At 33.4% G+C, this 26,841-nt stretch overlaps 1 protein-coding gene across 2 annotated transcripts in view; it reads left to right on the top strand.

The window, feature by feature from the left end:
* Positions 1-26,841, top strand: part of LOC145295924 (ciliary microtubule-associated protein 2-like) — a 92,297-nt gene that overhangs the window by 10,644 nt on the left and 54,812 nt on the right. For both annotated transcript variants that reach the window (XM_080141740.1, XM_080141741.1), the window contains exons 2-4: positions 650-737; positions 19,355-19,522; positions 26,143-26,265. In XM_080141740.1, the coding sequence (XP_079997866.1) occupies positions 650-737; positions 19,355-19,522; positions 26,143-26,265 (379 nt within the window). The remainder of the gene's footprint in view (positions 1-649; positions 738-19,354; positions 19,523-26,142; positions 26,266-26,841) is intronic.

The following is a 26,841-nucleotide window of genomic DNA, read 5'->3' on the forward strand; positions in this document are numbered from 1 at the left end:
CAAGTAAGCCTAGGAATGGTTAAATAGGAACTTCCTAACATAGTATTGAAGGGCATGTCACATTAATTACAAGCACAAATATTACTATACATTGTAAAAGATAAAACCAGATGGAATAGGTAGATATAGATTTCTAAATTCTAAATGTTTTTGTATTAGATCGGATTTTAATGGAATTCAAATTTTCCCAAACTATGAGTAAAAAATAACTTGTGTTCAAGTAATCGTATGATACAAGATCTTTTCGTTATGACTGTAATACAGTTTGACTATCAAATACAATCTAATGAGAGTATTATTTAGATTATTTGCTAACATCTGAATAACATTCAAGTTGAGAACAGTAGTCTGAATAATTCAAGTGATATACATTATCAATCAAAAAAAAAAAAAAAAAATCAGAAACAAATTCTCTGATTTCTACAGAGCCCGTCTTTTACAGTATGCTGGATGCACATGTGATCAACATGCTTAAATGTCCTAGTTTTTTGCTTTTTTCAAATGAATGCTTGGCATATACTTTCTTCCAGTGAGAATACAGTAAGTCCTCTTCACCTTCTCTGTTGTTAAACTCCAGTTCTAGTTCACCATTTCTACGACATTTCTTTTTTTCTTTGTTTATTTCTCAAATTCTCTTTACTTTGTCCAGATTCGATGTGAGTGGTATCCATCCAAAACTTAAAACACCAGGAACTTATACAGAATTTCCTTACAACACTAAAGTTGTCAATGAATCAGTAAGTGAAAAAATCATCTTGCCATAAAAGTATACTTTGTTTTCCTTCAATCATAATAATATGCTTCATACACATCTTTTTACATTTTTATTTTGTCTCTAACACACAATTTAAATGTTGAAAAAAAATTTCAGAAATGGCTTCTTATTTTTCAAGCAGCAAAATAAAACTTGGCATGTTTGTGTCATAAATATAGCTCTCTGAATCTGTAGCAACTGCAATTATGGACAACCACAACAGCAGCAGTGACAACTCGTAGGTTATGATTTGGAATCTGTGTTTGGTTTCTAAGCTCGGCACTGATTGGTGCAAGCATTCACTTGTCCAATCAGAGACCATCTTTCAGGCGAGCTGAGCACGTGTAGATATTGACAAAAAGGGTTAACGCATGGGGATTTTCTCTTTTCTTACCAGGAGATTAAAGCAAGCTAACCTCTTTCATTGTACTTCTTCTAATCCCAATCTTCTTTCATGGTGTGCAACCAAAATCTCTTGTGTCAAAAATATACCCCCCCCCAAATCGAACTGGTCATTGGATGTGATAATAAAGGGGGTGGGCGTGTGTTGACAAATCTGTTTTTCATTATCAGTCGGATTTTATTCTTAAATCCCAAATGATCAGATTGATAAAATCCAGGTATGCTTGTGCCTTGCCTGGATTGACAGCAATAGTATTTTGTGCTCCAGATACAGACTCTGGGTCCACACGAGGTATAGTGACATAAGGAGGATGAAGGATGATTCTCACTATTTGTATAAATCTTTTTCGGGTGAAGTACAGCCTAATAACAGCAGCTACCTATGTCTCTTGGCTCTGATGTGCTTGGACGGGTGGCATCCTTCTATTACTTAGGCAACATGTTCTCTGCAGCTTGTAGTTGTTCCCTGACTTCAATCACTTGCGTTAAGTCAGCTGGATGTAACCTATGTAAATAAGTAAGTTAGTTACTTAAGGTGTTTGCAGTAAAATCACATGACCTGCTGATGTCAGGGAATATAGTCTCAAGACATGACCAGAAGTCATTGCGTTGTATCGAATTGCAGAGGGAATTAAGAAAATGATCCAAAGATAATTGTATTTTTTCCCCTAAAGATAAGAACTCTTTTCCATTTAAACATGTGCAATTAAAAAAGAGAATTTCTTGCCGGGGAAATACAGTAAAGTAAAAGATATTTATAGTTTTTAAAAGTTTATTTATTATTCAAATTTGAAATTTAAGAAAATCAAAATGACATGTATTTTTGTGAACAACAGTAAAAGAAAATGTTTTAGTTCCAAACCGAAAGTATTCCTCGTGCATCTTTAGTATATCAGAGAACATTTTGATCTGTTTATTTGTAATGTATGCTTATTAAAAACTAGTTGGTCACTTACACAAAGGTTTTTTTTTTTTAATTATTATCATGCTTTAAAGAGGTGTAACTAGAACTTGTCACATGTCTGGTTAAAAGATTTGACCAAATACTTAAAAAGCAAAGAAAAAAGTTGTTTCATTTATTTTTAATTAAATAATTATCTACAAATGAACAGGCTAATTCCTATTTCAGACATTCAAATTATTTGGAGTAAAATGAACTTAGGCATTATTCTCAAAGCATACATCTTTATTTAAACTTTCGGAATCTGAGATGTTTATAGTTGATGATGACACCACGCTCTATAGCAGACACAAATGAAAAACAAATGATCACATGTCTAAGACAATGGCTAAAACCTTAGAGAAAGACTTCCAGTCTGTTGTAGACTGAGTACGTAAATGATGGGGAAATTCAATGCTGCTAAGACTAGGCTTCTTTTCTTTAACAATTATAAGAAACCTTCTTAACCACTGATTGCCACAACTGATAATACGCTGCTTGAAAACTCTTCATTCAAATTTCTCAGCTTAACATTCACAGGCAATATAAGTTAGAATAAATGCATTAAGTACATTGTCAGGGTTGCTGCGAGGAAGGTAGGCTCTCTCTACCATACTAGAAAGTTGATCACACCTGAGAGTATCCTATATATCTACAAGGCCATTCGAACATTTAGACTGGTGCATCTGCCACTAGTCTCTAGTTTTTGGTATAAATCCACTGCATAATCAGGTGCGAGGACCCGACCTCCTTTGGTTAAGATGAAACACGAAGAAGACCATAGTGTCTACACCGTTACAAGTGTACTTCTAAGTGGTTTGGCTCAAACATCCACCAAAGTCCTGCAGTGCAGTCTCTTTCACTTTTATGAAGACAGGGTTGATATGACACTGGATGCAACAGTTGATGATCCTTTCTCTTTTCTTTCTTCTGTTGAAAACGATCATTCAACTTGGTTGTTTTTCTTTAAGTTCATTAGCAAGTAATAATAATGATAAGATTAATAATAATTGATGTTGACTCTGATTGTAGTTTTCATATGAAATTAATTATTCACAAGAAGAGAAAAATTAAAATAATTATGTACAGTTTTTCACAGGAGAATTAAAAATAAGAAGAATGAAAATCTCAATTACAACTTTCTTTTTCTGGTAGTTATGATAATCGATGAATGGGGCCTTGATCTTGTTTTCAACAACCGATTCCATGCTTATCAATCGGTCAAAGGACGAGTGCTTTCTCAAATTGGCTGGAGTGTGGGGCGGTGGACAATCTCCCTTCGCATTCAAACAGACTCCAAAACCTGAGTTCAAACTGACTTTGCTCTCTAGTGCCTTATGTATGAAGGGTTGGTGTGGATCAGAGCAGACATGGGATTTCCATCTAACCAATCCCTGCTCGTTACATCACACCTTGGTTCATCCTGATTGGATAATTAGCCACCTCCCTCATACATCCCAATCAGATAACTTTCCACAAAACAAAGGTTCTCATTGACAATTTTCTCATGCACTGGGCGGCCTCAGTCCTTCACCTCCGGATCAAATTTTTAGCCCAAACAATTAGCTAGTTATCTCCAAATAATCACTTTTACAGCAATATTGTTTCATATTTTCAACTTTATTTTTCCGTTATAAAGAAAAATGTATTTCACATTGGCGACCATGCCATTTCTATTTCTAGCTGGCAGGGTTATCTGCTGTCATCCGGGACCTGCCATTAAAGTAAAAAGGTTCTAATTCATCTTTTGCTGGCCCCTTTTTGGGTCAATTTTCAACCATAGCTCTAATTCAGCTCTCTGGGGTAATCTCTTACCACCGTGGCTGGTCGGGTCACACTGGTATATTATTCCATTCTTCATTTATGGCTACTTATAGTTTGGCTTTATTTTTGAACATTTTATTGCCAATCGCCCATAAATTCTCTATAGAGCTGCAATTTGGTGATTGTGTCAGCCAGCTTCAAGATTTATGGAATTTTGTCTAAAAAAACTTCATTGCAAGCTTGTTAGTGTGTTTTGGATTGTTGTTTAAATGTACTTGGAAAGTGCCAATATAATAAATTTTCTAACAGAATTAAATAAGAACTTAGCATGTTGCAGTAATATGTTGCATCCATTTTCACATATATGGAAACTAATTCTCTGACACCATATTATGAAAAACACTATCAAACCATAGCAGACTCTTCTCCAAATTTTACAGTTTTGCAAACAGTTTTTTGATTTAGCTGGTCACCTTTTTTTCACCGTATTTTTGTTGTTGTTTTGATCAGAATTATGTAGATTAAATTTAGATTTATCACTTTAGAATTCAGACTAGACTTCGTAGCCTAGTGGGTAATGCTCTTTTCTCTTCCCTGCAACCTCTTTCTCACAAGAGACGTTGTTTGTGAGCCTGTCTCTGTTTTATCGTTATTTTCATGGCATGTTCGTCTGAGCTCCAATCTATGGTCCACCCTCGTCAAACATTCACAAGAAACACTTGTTTCGCTGTAAACACTATCAATAATTTCTCCAACTCTTTATCTGTATCTCAACCTAAACGTAGATGCCATGAACAAAGCTTCTTTCTAAGAGCTGCACACCTGTGGAATCCTGCTTTCTAGCTGACTACAATATGGCCGTCTTCAAGTCCAATGTAAACAAGTTCTTGATGAGCCGTTCCCCTTAAGTAATCCAATTTAACAAATTCACACTTCAAACGATTACTATGATATTGTCCTTTTGACCACTCTATACTCGTTAACCCTTATTCTCGAGTGGCCTCTGGGCCTTGATAAATAGTGATTCCTTTGTAAAAAAACAAAACAAAAAAAAAACAACGATTTTTGATATATTGGGGTTTTAATAACGTTTTTTTAAATTTTTTTTTTTTATAGAAGGTCCCGAGTATAAATCGATACTATTTAAATAGTTTCTAATAGTTGAATGAGAACACTGAACATTCTGTTCTAGTTTTTCTGCCAATTTTCTCCATGATAAGAACTATTGGCAGAGATTTCCTTATTTAAAAAAATTATAGGGTTTGTATTACTGTACACATAGATTCGAAAAAGTTGTCAAAAAATAAATATATAACAAATAAATGTTATCAAAGGCAAGATAAGTTACTTTTCTACCTAACTGGATATATTTTTAGTGTTTTTATTCAATGTAACATGTTTATTCAGCTCGAAAAGCATACAGTGTTTACCGATGTATTGGAAAATTCAAAATGGCGCCCGACACTCTCTTTAACACGGTAAGTTCAGGAAAAGATGTTATAAATAATAAACTAGACAAAATACTGTTAGAAATTCGCTCATTATATGTTACTGTGACATAAGTTGACATATATTCGGTGTTTTTAAATAGTATTTTATCTAGTTTATTATTTATAACACCTTTCGCCAAACTTACCATGTTAAAGAGAGTGTCGGGCGCCATTTTGAATTTTCCAATACATCGGTAAACACTGCATGTTTTTCGAGCTGAATAAACATGTTACATTGAATAAAAACAAAAAAAAAATGTCCAGTTTGGTAGAAAAGTAACTTATCTTGCCTTTGATAATATTTATTTCTAATATATTTGTTTTTTGACAACTTTTTCGAATCTATGTGTACAGTAATACAAACCCTAAATATATAACAAATAAATGTTATCAAAGGCAAGATAAGTTACTTTTCTACCTAACTGGATATATTTTTAGTGTTTTTATTCAATGTAACATGTTTATTCAGCTCGAAAAGCATACAGTGTTTACCGATGTATTGGAAAATTCAAAATGGCGCCCGACACTCTCTTTAACACGGTAAGTTCAGGAAAAGATGTTATAAATAATAAACTAGACAAAATACTGTTAGAAATTCGCTCATTATATGTTACTGTGACATAAGTTGACATATATTCGGTGTTTTTAAATAGTATTTTATCTAGTTTATTATTTATAACACCTTTCGCCAAACTTACCATGTTAAAGAGAGTGTCGGGCGCCATTTTGAATTTTCCAATACATCGGTAAACACTGCATGTTTTTCGAGCTGAATAAACATGTTACATTGAATAAAAACAAAAAAAATGTCCAGTTTGGTAGAAAAGTAACTTATCTTGCCTTTGATAATATTTATTTCTAATATATTTGTTTTTTGACAACTTTTTCGAATCTATGTGTACTGTAATACAAACCCAAATTATATTATTTCTTGTCAGGTTTTTTAGCCTTCTGTTTCCACATAAATAAATCGTGATGGCATATTTTTCATGTTTTTTTTTTAATATAATTTTTTAGACAGTAGAGAATGGAATTTCTAGATACCTTAAAATACTTCTAAGTAATTTTCCGGCCTTTTTCAGGCCAATAATTTCACGTTTAACTTGATCAGAATAATGTTTTCCCACGGTATTGTGTCGACTGGTGTTTACACTTTGGTGTCTAAAATGAAAATGCACTGGAAGATATGCGCAGAAACGAATTTACGCATTTTCATTTTGGACACAGACACACAACATTTCACTCTTTCATTATCGTCTGCTATTGTTTATAAACATACTCGTTGACATATTCTCAACCTTTCTCATTTAAAGTTTCTATCTAATATGAAAACAAAAAAAAACGTTGGATCTTATTAATAACTTTTAATGAATTATAACTTGTATAATTGAGCTAAGTATTTTTTATTATGATTTTCAAATCCGTGTATTGCACAGCTTTTAATTATCGACTTCTTTGATGTCTCAGCTAATGAATTCCATTCCCCTTGTTTGACAAGGACTCTAAAAACATTGACGAACATTTTGTTTTTCCTATTGATGTTAACTGTTTAAAAATATCTTTTTTGTAAATGCCTTTGAACTCATTCTTTTGCTTGTATTTATCGTATCTCACTCTCACATTTAATTTACACTGAAAATATTTCTCTGAAACCGGTTCATACGAAAAATACCTCAACCAAATTGGAATCGCCAATGAAACCCTAAACAACTAGTGACTCTCTTGCAAAGGGAACGTCCAAAATATATAGCTTAATTATTTGAAAATATCTTGTATTTATTGGATTTTATATTAAAAAATTGAAGTGATCATTATTTTTACAGATTACAATTTTCTTTTTTATAAAACTCTTAAAAATAATTTTTCTTACAAAGAAAAAAAAATATATATATAACATGGGAAATAGAATTTCTTTAATACAATATATTGCTATTGTTAAAATTTTGCATAAATCTATATTTATTAATAAGATATGAATGATGCATCTTTTTACACACACACACACACACACACACACACACACTATATATATATATATATATATATATATATATATATATATATATATATATATATACATGTGTGTGTGTGTATCTGCATAACATTTTATGCATCTATTTTCAGTATTTACTTTGATAGTGCTCGATACGTGAGTAGAGCTAGGTAGTAAGTTTTGAAAATATACATGGCAACACAGCTACACAGGATTTTCCGAGTTTCATCCTTGATAGGATTTGTCAGGCTATTGCCTGTGTAGCTTAATTGCCATATATATTTTCAAATATATATATATATAGTATTGTATGCGTTTGTGTGTGCGTATTCCTTTATGGCCACATGATGGAAAACCATTTTAGATAACCATACAAATAAACTTCACTGCTTGAAATGTTTCCATGTTAGTATGACAGAAGAAACAGAAGGAAGGAAAAAATAGTTCCTTTTTACGTGTCTCCACACGAAGACAGAGTTAGCCAAAATGTGGTGAAAATCTAGCTTCCTAAAAAGGGACACTCTGGATTGAGATAAAAATTTAAAATTGGCTCAGTCTTGAAGGATCTCTACTTTATTTATTGAGGAGAGAAAAGATTAAGTGTAGTATCAGAATAGATGGAACCTTTAATAACTGAACAAAATAGTCATGTCACAAGTAACGATGTGACGCACTGAACTAGTTTTTTTTTTTTTTTTTTTTTTGTTTTTTTTAGATAGTTCACAGAAAAGTAAGTATTCTGGTGGTTAAAATATTTCTTTGCCACATAAAATAAGTCTCATGGCTTTTTGTTGGTGACAAAAACTACCAGAAAACTTGTATATAAAATGTTTGTTCTTCAGCATCATTTTGTTTAGCAAGTGTAAGCGAGGAAAGTCACCAACAAGGTTAATTGAGTGAAATTAATTTTCCTTTCTTTGAATATTTGATTTGCTTGTGTCTGGTTTTGATGGCAAATCAACCATTTTAGATTATTTAATGCTGATATGGAATAAAAATTTCAATAACAAATACACTTCTATTCTTGCATAGTCACGACTTGTACATATTTAAACAGTTTTCTGCCATTTCAGTGTAAAACTGAACAGACAGGTAAATCTGACTGAAACACAGTGGTGATAAAGGAGGAGACATGATTGCAATAAATAATACTATGAAATCATGCGACAATTGCAAATTTGAACTCATTGAACCACATTTTTTTTTTTTTTTTACATAGGCATACCCACATTATCAAGGCCCAGAGGCCACTCAAGGATAAGGGTTAAAGAGTGTACAGTAGAAATTGGAAAATATAGTAATCATTAGTAATGAAAATTTGGTAAATTTGATAACTTATATGGAACGGCTCATCAAGAACTTATTTACTTTAGACTTGAACACAACCATATTGTAGTCAGCCGGAAAGCAGGAAAACGGAAGACAATTCCACAGGCGTGCAGTTCTAAGAAAGAAGCTTTGTTCATGGAATCTACGTTTAGGTTTAGGCACAGATAAAGAGTGGGGGAAATTATTGATAGTGTTTACAGCTAGACGAGTGTTTCTTGTGAAAGTTTGGCAAGGGGGGACCATAGATTGAAGCTCAGTCGAACACTTTCTATGAAAATAACGATACATCAGAGACAAACTCGCAACATCTCTTCTGTGAGATAGAGGTTACAGGGAGGAGAAAAAGACATCTCCTACGAGACTACGAAGTCTATTTTGAACTCTATCAAGGCAGGACAAGTCCTTTCTAGCAGCTCCTGCCCAGATGTGGCAACAGTACTCCATCTTGGTCTTTTTCTGTTCTATGCCAAGTCCTACAGTTTTTGACAAACACATGCATACGTCCTCGTAGTTAATTTGTGATTTCATTACTAAAAAAACTTCACCAATACATGAGCAATTAATCATAATCATAGAGTATGGCATAAAGGTTTACTTCACAAGATCTCCATCTACTGTATATCTGGAAATGTCTTCTCAATTATTAAATTATTTCTCTCTGATAGGTTCATAAGAGTAGTGGTTGATGGGCAGAAATCAGAAGCACAGTATTAATGCTGGAGTCCCTCAGGGGTCCATTCTGGGACCATCTCTCCTCCTGATCTACATTAACGATCTTCCAAATCACATTCTTACATTATTCGTAGACAGTTATGCTGATGACACTAACATCTATGTTAGCACATCTAAGACTGTAAACGACCAAGTTCTCTCCGATTCTATCTCCTCTGATCTTGAGCAAGTGGTACAATAGGGAAAGAGGTGGCTTGTTACTTTTAATGCATCTAAAACCAAGCTTCTATCTTTACATCATCAACGCTCTGATTCCCTCTGGCATCAATTGAAATGAATGGCTCTCGTCTTGGGGAAGCCTCATGTTTTGACAAGCTTCTGTGCTTGACCTTTACTCCTGATCTTAGATGGAACACACACATTAAATCCGTTGCCAAGGCCGCTGGAAAATGGTGGGATCCTTCTATCGATCCAGTAGATATCTCACTGCTGATGCAATTCTCTAGCCATATAAGAGCCAGGTACGTCCAAGGATAGAGTACTGTTGCCACATCTGGGCAGGAGCTGCTAGAAAGGACTTGTCCTGCCTTGATAGAGTTCAAAATAGACTTTGTAGCATCATAGGGGATGTCCATTTCTCTTCCTTGCAGCCTCTTTCTTACAGAAGAAATGTTGTGAGTTTGTCTCATTATTTTCATGGCAGGTGCTCGACTGAGCCCCAATCTATGGTCCTCCCCTCGCCAAACTTTCACAAGAAACACCCGTCTAGCAGAAAACACTATCAATAATCACCCCCACTCTTTATCTGTGCCTAAACCTAAACGTAGATTCCATGAACAAAGCTTCTTTCTTAGAACTGCACGCCTATGGAATTGTCTTCTGTTTTCCTGCTTTCCATGCTGACTACAATATGGTTATCTTCAAGTCTAACGTAAACAAGATTTTGATAAGCCGTTCCATATAAGTTTACAATTTTACCGAATTTCCATTACATTATCAAGAATTTAATAAAATGATCTGAAAAAATGATTAAATAGTCTTTAGTGTTTGTTCATTGTCTACATGATTATAAAGTTTTTATACTGTACAGTGAAATAGCTAATTGTCGAGGCACTTAATAATTTTCACATTATACTTGTGTGAAACGCCATGGTAATTGATCAACAATAAAAAAACTAATAATGAAAAAATTAAGAAACATTTGATAACTTTTTATGTTCGTTTATTTCATCACCATTTAAGGTATTTAATAGCAGTAAAATGCAATGGAAAGTGGTTGTGTGTGTAAGATTATCCTTTATCTTTTACTTTAACCGAAGTGTGTTACAGCAGGAATAAAGAAATCAAAAACAAGAAAGAACTTAATGTAAAATGCAATTTCTCAACACCAATGTCTTAGGGTTATAATCAATTTCTCAACACCAAACTCTTAGGGTTATAATCAATTTCTCAACACCAAACTCTAAAGGTTATAATCAATTTCTCAACACCAAACTTTTAGGGTTATAATCAATTTCTCAACACCAAACTCTTAGGGTTATAATCAATTTCTCAACACCAAACTCTAAAGGTTATAATCAATTTCTCAACACCAAACTCTTAGTGTTATAATCAATTTCTCAACACCAAACTCTTAGGGTTATAATCAATTTCTCAACACCAAACTCTTAAGGTTATAATCAATTTCTCAACACCAAACTCTTAGGGTTATAATCAATTTCTCAACACCAAACTCTTAAGGTTATAATCAATTTCTCAATACCAAACTCTTAGGGTTATAATCAATTTCTCAACACCAAACTCTAAAGGTTATAATCAATTTCTCAACACCAAACTCTAAAGGTTATAATCAATTTCTCAACACCAAACTTTTAGGGTTATAATCAATTTCTCAACACCAAACTCTTAGGGTTATAATCAATTTCTCAACACCAAACTCTAATGGTTATAATCAATTTCTCAACACCAAACGCTTAAGGTTATAATCAATTTCTCAACACCAAACTCTTAGGGTTATAATCAATTTCTCAACACCAAACTCTTAAGGTTATAATCAATTTCTCAACACCAAACTCTTAAGGTTATAATCAATTTCTCAACACCAAACGCTTAAGGTTATAATCAATTTCTCAACACCAAACTCTTAGGGTTATAATCAATTTCTCAACATCAAACTCTTAGGGTTATAATCAATTTCTCAACACCAAACTCAGAGAGCAAAACGCAGGACATCTTGATTTTCAAGTCTGTTCTCTCATATTTTCCCAATCTTCTCTCAGTTGGTGACACAATTCTGAAGTTGTTTTTAATACATTTCACAATCGACATACTTTAAACAAGTAAACATACTTTAAAGTATTTAGTGTAGAAGCAATTTATTTCTAGGTCGCCGGCTGGTATGCACTGGTTTTTTGTGGACTCAATCGATCCAGGCGTTTTTGTTGAACTTTTCTTTTATCTAGCTTCTGATTAATCGCTTTTTAAAGCCTAACGATGATTTGGGAACGAATTGAAAGCATCTTTATTAAAATCTTTATTAACTGTTTTGATTATGAAACAAAAAAGATCATTAGAAAAATCAACAAGATCTAGAAAGAAATAGTTAAACAAAAGAATAGTGTCTAACACTATTTACCTTATGCTTATATATGCAATCGTCAGTTTACAAAGTGATAATGACTGCTAGTTTCGAGATTAGAACTCGATCTACAAAGTTCTTTGCGGGCTAGTGTTATTCCTCTCAGCCATCAGGAATTAACTTTTAAATGGAAATTAAATTAGATATATATGAAGCCGTACAAGCGAACTATCATAAATAATTAATGGCAATGAAAGTATTCTACAAACAGAAAGCTTGTAACGATGCATGCATGCTAACTGACAGCTTTTTTTCTCACTTCACTAAATTGGGATTAACTTTAATCTCTTAAATGGATTTTATACCTATAATATTTTTTTTTCATTAAATATTAATAATACTTATGCAATCATTAGTGCAGAAAGTGATAATTACTGTTGGTCGGGAGATTTGAACCCAGTCAACAAAGTCAACCTTGCCTTTCTGGGCTGGTGATTTTTCTCTCGGTCACCAGGAATTAACCATTAAATGAAATTAAACATGAAATGAAATTAACCATTAAATAGAACTAACCATTAAATGCAATTAACCATTAAATGGAGTAACCATTAAATGAAATTGAACATTAAATGGAATTAACCATTAAATGGAGTAACCATTAAATGAAATTAAACATTAAAGTATAAAATTAACTATTATACTTATGAGGATGTACAGTAAAATTGATCACAAAATTCTGATCTACGGATAAATCCGAATTACGAGGAGAATATGAGCTCTAGAAGTTCCTGAATATTTTGTTAACACAGAATTCCATCAGTAGTAAAATTAGCAAAATTAGTAATTGTCTGTATTTTTGAGATGAGGTGTTTTCATTGATTGAGATTGTTGGACTGACTTCCTCATCTTGGTTGTTATTGTCACAACGTTTCGGCCGTTTTGCCCTCCGGCCTTCGTCAGGTGTTTTGTATCAAACTGGGGAACCGTTTGTTAGGAGTCGCGAACCCAACCCGTTATTATTATTACGGGGGTACCGTGTTCGGACTCCAGCTATGAGTTGTACAGCAGCACATCTCAGATCTCACTCATTGAACATTGTGTCACTTTCAGACATGCTAGAAGGCTCTTATTGCCCTTGGAATTTGTACACAACTGGCCGACTAGTGGATGGTCTGCAACAAAAAAAAAAAATAATAAATAAAACCGATTTTCATAAAACGGAAATGGAATCATATCGTCTTTTCTAGGATAGTAATTTTATCGTTCTACCCTGTATATAAAAACCCTAAGCATACACACTCTATAATTAAAACTTTGATCACTATCAGTGAATGAAAATATCCTTTTTAATACATGAGATACAGGCTTTTTTAAACAATCCTCTTAATAATTTAGAATATGCAGATAAGATTATATTTAGCAAAGATTGTGAGCAAAAACATGAACATTTTTACCCACATGTTGGCTATGAACAAAAATCCACAAGAAAAATCTTTACCCAATAATAATGACACCCAGAACATCCAATCACTAAGAATAAAGCAAACCATAGGCCTACTCACAGAATACGAGGGTGTTCTAAAAGCAATGCCTCCTATTTTTATTCCACCTGAAGGGATCAAAGACGATTGCAAATTGCATTGTTATGATAACTGAACTAATGCATTTATAACATGAAAGTTTCATCTCTCTGTTGCAGATATTGACGGTGTGAAACTCTAAGAAAGCAACCCCTGTTAAGAATGTGCATCAGAAGCAGAAATACGTCATTGAATTCTTTGCAAAATGCATTAAATATAGTGGTGACTATGTAGAAAAATAAATTCTGGAACACAAAAGTCGCTCGTTTTAATAATATCACTTCCGTCTTCGTAGTTCTTCAACTGTCAAAAATTTATCCACTTTTAGATAAATTCATTGTGAAACAAACAGCCTGCACAAAAAATAAAAGGATAAAATAAAATGGGTGAGCAAATGAATAAAGTAGAAAGAGGTCTTGTTTTAAAATGAAGAAATAATTTTCTTTACAAACAGGCCCACTTATCAAGGCCCGAAAGTCATTTGAGGATGAGAATTAATGAGTGTACAGTGATTGAAATTGGGTAGAAATTGATTATTTAAGAGAATGGCTCAACAAGATTTGTTTACATTTCACTTGAAGACGACCATGTTGTAGTCAGCCAGAAAGCAGGTTAGTGGAACAGAGTTCCACAGCCGAGAAGTTATAGGAAAGAAGTTTTGTATATAGAACTTGCATTTAGATTAAGACACAGACAGAGAGTGGGAGAAACTGTTGATAGTGGTTTTATCTGACATTGGTTTATATAATAGTAATATTAGAAATTAGAGTAATACTTATGAATCAAATATTTACAATATGGTATCAATAAACACGGAAAATAATACTAATAACAGTAATAAACATGGTTACAACAACAATCTCAATAAGAGTAACTTTTTCTTCATAGGTTTATATCATGTATTAATTAAAGATAGAAGTTCAATATGCCAAACATATTTGCTAGTAAAATATATAATAGTTGTACTTCACTGTCGAAACAAAACTAGCACCTTACACTACTACTTAACTTACCATATTGAATACCCGATTTTTAGGAAAGCTACATCTTATCAACCTGGGTTTAAAACTTGTTTCTTCTGTCTATCTGGGGCTTTAACCATCATGTAATCTGGCTCCAACATATTAAATCGAAAGCCTGAAATCATCACCTCTTATCCACAAGAATAAAATTTAAATACTACAATCATATTTGGATTAACATCCGTTTTACATGCTGACATGTGCTGGACAAAGTAGTCATTTAAATAAAAATTTATCCTCATACTTTACAGTATCCCTTCCACAATTTATAAGTTTAAATGTTTATTGGTCCACCGACTTAGTCGGATTTGGACCTTAGAATTCACCCTTGTTCGTTTGTCCATTCGTTCCCAAAATTCTCAATAACTACTCATTACATTTTTCTGAAATTTTGAATGAAGTTACAACTACCCAAGGGAGCAGTGGTGTAGCAAGGGGGCCGGCATTTGGAGAGGGTAAAAAAAATAAAATAAAACTAAATGAAAGCTAACAAAAAATCTGAAATTTTATGCTGAAAAGGTTGTAAAACATTGAGACTTTTAGAGATATTGGAATCCAAAAAATGTGTCCCTATTTTATTAGTGGCACACGTCAGGGTGGCATTTTGGGAGGTTAAAAATAGAAAATAGAAAAAATAAATAAAAGCCTTATTTTCAAACATTTATATAAAAAAAATTTAAAGCTATTTTTAAAAGAACTGAAACATTATAACCAACAACAAATGTCTTAAATTTTGCGCTTAAACTGAGTGATTACACACTTGGATTTCAAAAAGCACGGATACAAGACATTTTTTCTCTTTTGGAGGCTCGACCTCTTAATAATATCATTATGAAGAAAAAGAAAAGAAAACTACATCAGACTATCCTCTCCTTGATACAGCCATGTTTTTTGTGAAAATTCGGAAATAACAACAATAAAAAACTAAATAAAAATTATTTTATCATTTCTTAACCTTTTTATGTTTTCAAATGTTCTCATTTAAATTTGTAAATTCAAATTTCAAATATTCTCATTTAAATTTATAAAAAAATGTTTTCTAAAATGTGTGACTTTCCATTTCTTAAATTTTGTGTTTAAACCAAGCGATTACACACAAGAATTTCAAAAAGTGCCGATACAAGACGTTTTTTTTCTCTTCGAGAGGCTCCACCTCTTAATAATAACATTATGAAGAAAAAGAAAAGAAAACTACATCAGACTATCCTCTCTTTGATACAGCCATGTTATTTGGTGAAATTCGAACTTTAACAACAAAAAAGTAAATAAAAATAATTTTATATTTTCAGATGCCCAAATGTTCTCATTTAAATTTATTATTATATTTGTTTGTGTAGCCAATTAATTTAACATTTTTTATAATTTGAATTATACATTTTTGTTTTTAAAAAAATATTTGGTTTCTTTTGTTTCCTATTAAAGTTTACATAATTCCCTTCAGATTAATTTTTACGTACTTATTATTATTCGAATTATTGAAAAGAAATCGTTAAATTAGATTAAAATTAAAGAAAGGGGAATTTGTGTAAACATTGGGAAGGGAATTCTGTAAACATTATTTCAATGAAAATAAATATTTTGAGGGCTTTTTGGAATTTTGAAGGTTTTAACAGGTTTCATATGCCAGCAGTGGGGGGGGGGGACAAAACAGGTAATCATATGCCAGCGGGGGGGAGGGGCAAAATATGTAATTATATGCCAGTGGGGGAGCAAACAGAACAGGTACTTATATGCCAGGGGTGGTGGGGACAGGTAATTATATGCCAGTGGAGGGGGGCAAATTTTATGACCGCCCCCGGCGGAAAAAGCTGATACTATGCCACTGCAAGGGAGGAAATGTAATATTCTCGGATTTTTGATAAAAATTCTGGTTGCATCAAAAGGGGTCAAAATGGCTCCAAACAGCACTTTTTGGGACTTAGAATCTTTCCAACAATTAGATTTTGCTGAAAATTACCCAAAAGCAAGATCACATGGACATACATCTGGAAACTTAAAATTTGACCTTGGGAAAATTCTGGTTGCATCCTCACAGGAGCGAAAGGGATCAAAATGGCCAAAAATAGCACTTTTCTGGGCATAGAATCTTTTCCAACCATTAGATTTTGCTGAAAATTACCCAAAAGCAAGATCACGTATATATACATCTGGAAATGTAATATTTAACCCTGGGAAAATTCTGGTGCTTGAGCGCCAGTGTATCTTTTAGGGGTGAAAAACATACCTTTTAGGGTTAATTTTATTTTTTCTCCAAAAATTCAAAACATCAGTCGGGGAACCATATAGTTTTTGGCTTGTTTAATATCATAGGACCCTTCGTCTGAACCAGGCTTAAATATTATAAGAATAAGATATTTCTAATTTGAGTTGACTAAACATAATCTAATTTACAATTAACCAAATATTAATTTCACCACTATCGAAGCTAACCTACATTTTAATCTTATCACCTTGTGCATTTTTTCAACAAAGTTGGTAATCTCTAAATACTAATCATATGAGTTTTTACAAACACACATACACATAATCGTTAAATAGTGCATATTTTCAGATTGATTTTTTCTAGATGTCTATTTAATATTCTAATGTAAGGCTGGAATTTGGTGTACTAGAGGGGTACCCTACTGTTTCCGATTTGTTCAGGTGCCTTCATTAAGGGGTTGGGTATAGGGTAAAGAACATAAACTTTTAAATGTTTTAATGATGGTTAGAGCATGAACCATTAAGCTTAGTTGTAGCATTAATAAGATATTAGTATTAAAGACATTTTAGGACTTTCTCACTGTTATTGAAATTAATTTTATTAATTGTGGGTTTTTTAGTTTTATATGTAGAAATTCTAATATCTGTAGTTTTAATTTGTCATTTTCATATTCTATTATAGTTGTATAATCTACAAGGATATTTCAAAGTTGAGAACAAAAGCAGAAATGTCTTGTTTTGGAGGTAAAATACTGGGTTATTGTGCTAATGTCAGATAGGTGCATAATGAGACGCCTTGACAGTATTGTAGTAGTCTGGCCTACATATATGAAGTTTTCTTGGTGGTTAGGAACACAATCTTCCAAGGGATATTTAAATTCAATTGGACGTCTAGAAAGGATTAAAAAGAAAATGTGCACACACAAGTCATGTGTATTATTTAATGAAATGTGCCTTGAAGAAAAAAAAATGCTGCCTATATATATATACTTTCAAAAAGGGCTCCTTCAGTCTTTGACAGACTACAGATAGCCATGAAGGGGTGCCTGCGCATAAAATTTTTGTGGCAGGAGGTGCATAATCTCCAACCACACTTTTCCTGAGTCGACATTGTTAAATACCAGTGGCAAGTGAAGTGTATGTACAAGATGACTGGAAACAAATCGCGAGATTAGCGGAGAGCACATACAGCGCCTAGAATTCCCAAATGGTCACTCATCTGGTACTAACCAGGCTCAACGTTGCTTAACTTCGCTGATTCGACAAGAACCAGTGTGTCCACACGATTATGCCACACACACACACACACACATATATATATATATATATATATATATATATATATATATATATGGTTGGGTCACCAGCGACTAAACTGGTTCCCCCACCTGACACCAGACTTCTTTGGTGAGGAGGGTGGCTAGTCACCCGGAAGGATTGAAAACAAGATCTTCCAAACGGCGAATGACCCCTTTTTCGGGGTCAATGGCTAACTAGCACCGTGTATATTTGTGTGTGTATATATATATATATATATATATGTGTGTGTGTGTGTGTTGGGGTGGAGAGGGCTCCCGTAAGCCGTGGTGAAGGCGACCTTTCTAGGAGAAGCAAATCTCTGATTTAAAAAACCATAAAGCAGGAGCAGTACCTGCATTAAGCTGGTCTGCAGTTTAACTTGTTGCTGGCTATCTTGCTCTTGCTTGTTGCTGGATCTCGACATTTTGAACTGAGAGAGAGACTTAGCTGTCATACAAAGCTAAAACTCTGTAACACCATCTTTGTATGGATACTCCCTCAGGCATTTGGGCTCATGGACATTAAGTGTTTGAGGGAGTGGCACTGGTATTACAAGACGTTGCAATCATCATATATATACATAGTCTACTTAAAGCTGTACATAAGTTTCGGATAAGTGGACATGCATGATTGATAATTAACTCTTCAACCTTCTGTAGGTCTCTTTGTTATAATAATATAACTTAATAGTATATATATATATATATATATATATATATATATACTGCTGTTAGCACAAGAACATTAAGATTATGAAGCTGATTCGACAAAAGACTGATCCAAAAGAATAAAACTATAATAAAATCATTAGTTTTTTTTCTGTAATTTGATTGACCCCAACTTTCTTCTTCTTTTCACTCTCTTTCTCGGGCAGACGTGATGGTGCTAGTTTTAGTCTTTTGTATAAAAAGTATTATGGCATGTGCTCTTTTCTTAGTTGGTCATGAGTAAAGAGGCTCTTCTCTACATCAGTAAACTGTAACTATTTCAAACAACCCTCTCTTCTGTAATATGATCTTACCCAACTAAATGCACAATGCTCATATTAAAAATCCAAACATCAAATTCAAACAGCATATTCTTCACTATATACACTATCAATAAACTATTTCAAATAACCCTCTATTCTATAATAGATCTTGCTCAACTAAATGTGCAAGCTGAAGTTAAAAATTCATACAAGAAATTCAAATGGCATATTTTTCATATGAAGTGACAGTGAATCCAAGCAGAAATTTAGGAATTCATGGAAAATTTCTAAATAAAAAATATTCAGATTAGAATATTATCTTCAATTGTTTTTTAATACTTTATCATTTTATTTTCCAGATGAGAAGGGGTCCTGGAGCCTACATAATTGATCTAAGCAGTTTTGGTGAAAAGGCCGTTTTAGAAAAATCCTCTGGGCCAGGATGGGAAAGAGCTTTGATAACAGAACAAGAAGCAAAAATTCCTCATATGTTATTTCGAAAAGAATGGGAAAAGAAGCAGTTGCAGGTGAGTAAGAAAAGAACTCTTTTTTTTAAGGGGGGAGGCATTTATGGCTTTTGGACTGCTGTTTTCTATTCTTGATTGGAAATAATTATCAGTCAAGATAGAATATGCATCCAACGGAAAAGATTTAAATTCCTTTTTATTACCTGACTTAAAAAATTTTGTACTTCGCTTGCCAGTCACAAGAAAATATCAATTTGGCAAATCCAGTGTTATTTGGGTTTGTTAACAAAATATTTGACTGAAATAAGTACAGTAAAACCCGGTGTCCCTCAGGGGTCCATCCTGGGCCCAACTTTTTTCCTGATCTACATTAATGATCTTCCAAATCACATCCTTACATCATTTGTAGACATCTATGCTGACGACACTACCATTTATGGTAGCACATCTAAGACAGTAAACGACCAAGTTCTCTCTCCTCTGATCTTGAGCACGTAGTACAATGGGGTAAAGAATGGCTGGTTACTTTTAATGCATCTAAAACCAAGCTTCTCTCTTTACATCATCAACATTCTGATCCACATCTGACATCAATTGAAATGAATGGCTCTCGTCTTCAGGAGGCCTCAAGTTTTGACAAACTTCTTGGCTTGACCATTACTCCTGATCTTAAATGGAACACGTACATCAAATCTGTTGCCAAGGCCGCTGGAAAAATGGTGGGATCTTTCTATCGATCCAGTAGATATCTCACTGCTGATGCTATTCTCTATCTATATAAGAGCCAGGTACGTCCAAGGATGGAATACTGTTGCCACATCTGGGCAGGAGCTGCTAGAAAGGACTTGGCCTGCCTTGATAGAGTTCAAAATAGACTTCGTAGCCTCGTAGGAGATGTCCTTTTCTCTTCCTTGCAACCTTTATCTCACAGAAGAGATGTTGCGAGTTTGTCTCTGATGTATCGTTATTTTCATGGAAAGTGTTCGAATGAGCTTCAATCTATGGTCCCCCCTCGCCAAACTTTCACAAGAAACACTCGTCTAGCTGTAAACACTATCAATAATTCCCCCCACTCTTTATCTGTGCCTAAACCTAAACGTAGATTCCATGAACAAAGCTTTTTTCTTAGAACTGCACGCCTGTGGAATTGTCTTCCGTTTTCCTGCTTTCCGGCTGACTACAATATGGTTGTCTTCAAGTCTAACGTAAATAAGTTCTTGATGAGCCGTTCCATATAAGTTATCAACTTTACCAAATTTTCATTACTAATGATTACTATAATGTCCAATTTCTACTGTACACTCTTTAACCCTTATCCTTGAGTGGCCTCTTGGCCTTGATAATGTGGTGATGCCTATGTAAAAAAAAAAAAAAAAAAAAAAAAAGCCCCGAGATACAGTTTTTCAGGTTATGATGTGGAATACAACGTTTTTCTGGCTCCTGGTTACAGTCTTTGCTCTGTCTTATGGTGTTATTTATAATGTTATTTGATTATATACTGTACTGTATTTTGTTACTAATTTTTAATATGTATTGTATAAAATTTTAATAAATTGTATAAATTTTTAATATAATAATTTAATAAAAATTTGTTTAGGCACCACTGTATGGCGATTTCACCAACCCTGGAATGGATTAATGCCATATCCTGGTATTCTACTGTATTTAATTAAATAATTTATATAATCTATTTAAAATTCACTTAGAAAGTTCTGAAATAGAACTACTGTCTAAAGAATATTTTTTCGATTTGCAGAGAAAAGAGAAATATTTCTTCATATAATAAAAGCAATATATATGTGTGTAAATGAATTTCAAATACCATTTAAATCAAGTTTTGGGAATAAGAGTTATAGATAAAACTAGTTGACACATGTTTCAAAGCTCAATTTATAGTTTTAAGTTTGTTATAAGGCAAACCATGAAATAAAACCATCAATTTTTTTCTTTTGATCGTTCATAAAGAAAGTCGCTTCTAGTGAAAAAAAATAAACAGAAAATTATTCAAAAGTCGACAAAAAATGCATACAACCAATAAAAAGAGACTGATGAAACACATGTATTTTTCAAAATAAATACTTGCATAAGACAATATATGCATAAGTCCAATATTAAAATGATTTAAGAGCTGTTACTCAATCGAAAATGACAACATCTGACAAGAAAACTATTTTCAAGGGAAATTAAAAGAAAGCAAAACATTAATATAAATTAAACCTGACACGAATAAATGCAAGAAGTGTATAATATAAAATATATTGACCAGTCTGAGACTTCGGGTTTTGATTCAATTCCTGTTATTGTGCTGAAACATTGAGCTCCTGAACTTTTTTTATCCGCTTGAAATTATTCTATCTCTATTTGTCACAGTACTGTTTCCCTTCTTGATGGAAAGAATCCTTTGTTGTCTATCTTTAAAAATGTTGATGATCAGTTTGACTCCACTGTTAATCTCCTCTCTGTTATTAGCAAAGTTTCTGAAAGGTTGGTCAATAGCAAGAGTATTCATTTTCTGGAAAGTCTGCACTTCTTTAGTTATGTTCAGTATGGCTTTTATGATTTTTGTTCAACTGTTGATCTTTTAACTCTTGTAACTGAGTGGATCTGTTGGTTTATGGATAATTTGACAGAGGGTAAGACCATTATCTATCTAAACAATATGATATAAATGCGGGAGTGCCTCACGGGTCTATCCTTGGACCTCTATTATTCCTAATATTCATAAATGACCTCTCTGACAAAATGGTATATATGCTGATGACACCACACTCTCTAACAGACACGACAGGAAAACAAATGAACACATATCTAAAGAAATGGCAGAAACACTAGAGGACGACCTCCAATCTGTAGTGAAATGGGGACAAAAATGGATGGTCACATTCAATGCTGCTAAGACTAAACTTGTTTCCTTCAATAACTACAAGAAACCTTCTCTACCACCAATAGCAATGGCCAAAGACTCTTTATCTGGAAGTACATCTTTTAAACTCCTTGGCTTAACGTTCACAGGAAACATGAGTTGGAAAAATTACATTGAGAGCATTGCCAGGACTGCTGCGAAAAAGGTAGGTTCTCTCTACCATGCTAGAAAGCTACTAATGCCCGAAAGTATCCTGTACCTCTATAAGGCCACCATTCGCCCATGTATGGAGTATTGTTGTCATATTTGGGCTGGTGCATCTGCTACTAGTCTCTCACACTTAGACAAGGTTCAAAAGACAGTCGCCAACCTGATAGGTCCTGAACTGTCATCTAAGCTTCAGCCTCTGTCCCATCAACGAAATGTTGCATCCTTCTGCCTGTTCTACAAGTACTTTAATGGTGAATGCTCTGATGAACTGCAAGCACTTGTACCCCTTCGACGTAAATACCTCCGACAAGCAGCAAAATCCCACCCCTTCACAGTTGAGATCCCGAGATGTAAGAGAGCCTTCTACTCTAGTAGTTTCTTCCCCAGAACTGCTAGACTTTGGAATTCCCTTTCGAGTTCCTGTTTCCCCAACTGTACTGACATACAGAAGTTCAAGTGTAACATGAACCAACATCTTGCTGCCCTACTCTCCACATAGTACCCCTGTAGTTTATGTCCCTGATAGTAGCCCCCTACATCAAAGTGGCAATGTGCCTTGTTTGGGGTGAAAATGTAATAAAAATTTTTTTTTAAATTATGCTTCCCATTTTGAAGCTGTTTGATAGAGTGTGACATTCTGGTCTTCTACACAAACGTCATAGTTATGGTATTAATGGTAAGAATCTTGATATTATTTGTTTTTTCTTCTGATTAAAATTTGCAGTTAACTCTGGATGATGTCTCCTTATTCTTTTTTCTATCAATGTTGGTGTTCCTTAGGCTCTGTTCTGTTTCTGGATTCGTTTCCTTTTTTATACCAATGACCTTCCTGGGAAGATTATTCAGAAGATTAACATCTCTATTCTAATGTTGCTTCTCACCCATCTTCCTTGACATTATTAGCTGATCTAGAAGTTCACCTAGTTTCAATTATGCTTCATGCCCTGTCTGGAATGATTTTCACTATATATATATATATATATATAAAAGTGAACATGTCTGTCTGTGTGTCTGTGTACATTTCCCTACGCAATAACCCTGTCATTTTTAAGTCTACAGACTCGAAATTTGATATACAGGGTACTGAGATTTGGGAAAATTTTTGTAATCCGTTTTCGGCCAGAAATTTGGCTGTTAAGGGGTCAAAGTTCAATGGTTTGACCTTTGCGAACTCTACCAAACTCCTCTGCCAATTGAAATTTTAGATATAGGTTCCTTGGACATGGATCTAACTTAATAACTTGATTTGAGCCCGAAACAATAATATTCAGGGGTCATAATAGAGGTGAAAGTTAAAAAAAATTTGACCTCTGTGGTCTCAACCAAATTACTCAGACAATTTCTGGTCTAAACATTTGAAATTTGACCTAAAGGGTATTCAAAAATATGGCAAGCTTTTTAATCGGTTTGGGTCAAAAATTTTTAGTTACCAATATATAAATGTATGTATGTTTGCATGTCTGCCTAAAACTTTCGACAGAGGCGACGGATTTTACCAAAATCAGTATCGTTTTCAAGTTCGACCTTTTAGATGACAAATATCGAAAAATTGGCTAAAAACATTAATATCTTCACCTTAAACTGGGCACTTTTCTACAAGGGGGGAGGTTGCTTTTTTCGCCGATATTTTTGAAAGTCATCCTCACCTTTCGATTGTCTAGCCTTAATTTAAACCTGCGTCACTTCTGGTTTGGCGGTGGTTGTAACAGCAAAGACGTCAGGTTTTTTTTCCTGTTCTTTTCCTCCTTCGCGGTACGGGTTAGAGCCTGCCTTCCTACTACCACTTTTTTTTTTTTTTTTGACAATTATAATTTACATTTATTATTTGAACAGGAGATACAAAATAAAGAAAATTATTTCCTTATGCCATGGAGTTTCAAAGAACGGCTTTTTTCTTCAGAGGAAAAACAACAAAATAACTTTTATATAGACTAGCTACAATTTTGGTGGTAAGCACAAATTTGAAAGAAGTAATATTCTAAAGGTTATGTAGATATATATATATACAGATCAATAATATATATTCCACTTAAAGTCCATTTTTCTGCACTGAACTGTGTGTGTGTGTGTGTGTGTGTGTGTGTGTGTGTGTGTGTGTGTGTGTGTGTTAATATTAGGAAAATAAATTCAGCTTAGCTATTATTCTGTGATCATCAAACGGATCATTTATATTTAAATGGTTTGGAAAAATTAAACCATAGTTTCAAACTAAAAACATTTATTGTAAGATCGTTAAATCTATTTATCCTAAAAAAATATCCAGAATATAAAGCTGATCAATTTAGAATGTTAGATTCTGAATCAACCTGTCTTTAGCTGTGAATCATATGATAATATTGTTACCTCCTTTGAAAATAATCTTCTTACCAGAAGATGCCATTTTAAATTCAATAGCATGATCCCTTATCTCTTAAATCATTTGAATATTGAAATATCTTATTTGTATGTAATTATTTAAGTCTATTTTTATTGGATTTATGTGTTTTTGCCGTTTTTTTTTTTTTTAATCATTTTTGGTGAAGAAAACAGTTTGTTTATTGGCGATCCAAAGAAAAATTGATTGTTTTATGTGTTTTTTATACCAAACATGAAATCATAAACTGAGTTTCAAAATGTTTGTAAAGCAACTTTATATGAACTATTATTTATGAAACTTTATTTAAATGCTATTTTTAGATGTATACAAAGCCACACACACACACACACATGTACACACACACACACACGCGTGCACACACACACATATGCACACACGCACATATGAATATATGAAGTGATGTAATAAATACTGGTGTAGATTGTATTTTGTCCTACCATGTTCAAGTTCAATTAATCACAAAGGTTCATTAATACCATTAAGAAAGATGTGAATCCATTTATTACTCACCCCCTTCCTCATTTTGGGGTGAAATTATAGCGTATACTAGACCTAAAGCTTGACATGTCAACGACTCTAGGAGAATAAAACTGAAATTACACCTGCAACCAGATATATCTCTGACACATGACATACCGTACACCTTTTGTATAGCAGTCGCTTGTATGTTGAAGAGAGTGGGTTCGGTTCTGCACCATTATTTATTAAATCCATTTGTCAAAAGCTGTGTGGTTCGTATATTGAACGTTCATTCATCAAAATATCACAGTTTTCTCTGTGTTCATTCAACCATACAAAACTAAAGCATCCAATTGTCTTGAATGATTCTCTGTCTACTCAGTTTTTCAATCTCAGGTGATATTTTTCCGAACAGAATTTCCTAAAATAGTTTGGGAATAAAAATACCATTTCCTAGTTCAAGTGCACTTAAATCCATACCTTCTTTCTCCCAGATCCATAACATTGGCTTTCCAAATTCATACCATCCTCCTTCAGAATTCATACATACTCCTTCAAAATCCATAACATCTTCCTTCCAAAAATGTATTTTTTCAACTTTCAATTGTCAAAAGCTGTGTGGTTCATATATTGAACGTTCATTCATCAAAATATCAGTTTTCTCTGTGTTCATTTTTTTTAGACAAATCCTAGAACGGATTTGTCTAAAAAAATTACTGAAGCCTCCTATGAAATAATATACTCATTATTATTTTTTTCTTTTATTTGCAGAAAACCAAATTAGGTCCTGGTACATATGATATAAAAGGATTTATGTATGATTTGAACAAAAAGCCAGGCAGTACTCGTGGCATTTGCGCAACAAAAAATGCAAGATTTAAAAACATAGTTACAGTAAGTATATAATATCATAATAAAATCTATATATTAATATTGCTGATATTACTATATACGTAACCACCTACGTCACAAGTTATATAAGTATAATTAAAGATTCTGTAGTAATTAATGTATTGATTTTATCGTTTTGTTTTGGAAATCAAGTTATTCTTGTGGCTTTATTTTGAATTTTCACATGTGAATCGGATCTTGGTAACCATTTCAGATTCTATCTTGATTAGCTGGAAACTTCCTTATGACAAATGAATGAATCGATATATCCAGCCATGTACATGTGTCCGTTTGTCCAAACAATCATCTTAGCAAACAACAACAACAACAACAAGAAGCAAAGGCACTCACTCTAAAAACTTATCACAAAGGAATAGAAATCTTATATCTAAATAAAAGGGAGATAATTCAATATTGCTGATGCCTTCTTCTGAAGACTCCACTTCCATAAAAAAGAGTAACAAAAGTAAAAACAAGTCACCATTGCAACAAATCTCTTCTTCACACAATCTGCAACATGTTCTTGACTCCTGATCCAAAGGCACTCACTCTTGTGAAGACTCTACTTCCATAAAAAAG

The sequence above is a fragment of the Euprymna scolopes genome, chromosome 16 (genome assembly GCF_053919585.1).
Source record: "Euprymna scolopes isolate OS-2025 chromosome 16, ASM5391958v1, whole genome shotgun sequence".
Lineage (NCBI taxonomy): Eukaryota > Metazoa > Mollusca > Cephalopoda > Sepiida > Sepiolidae > Euprymna > Euprymna scolopes.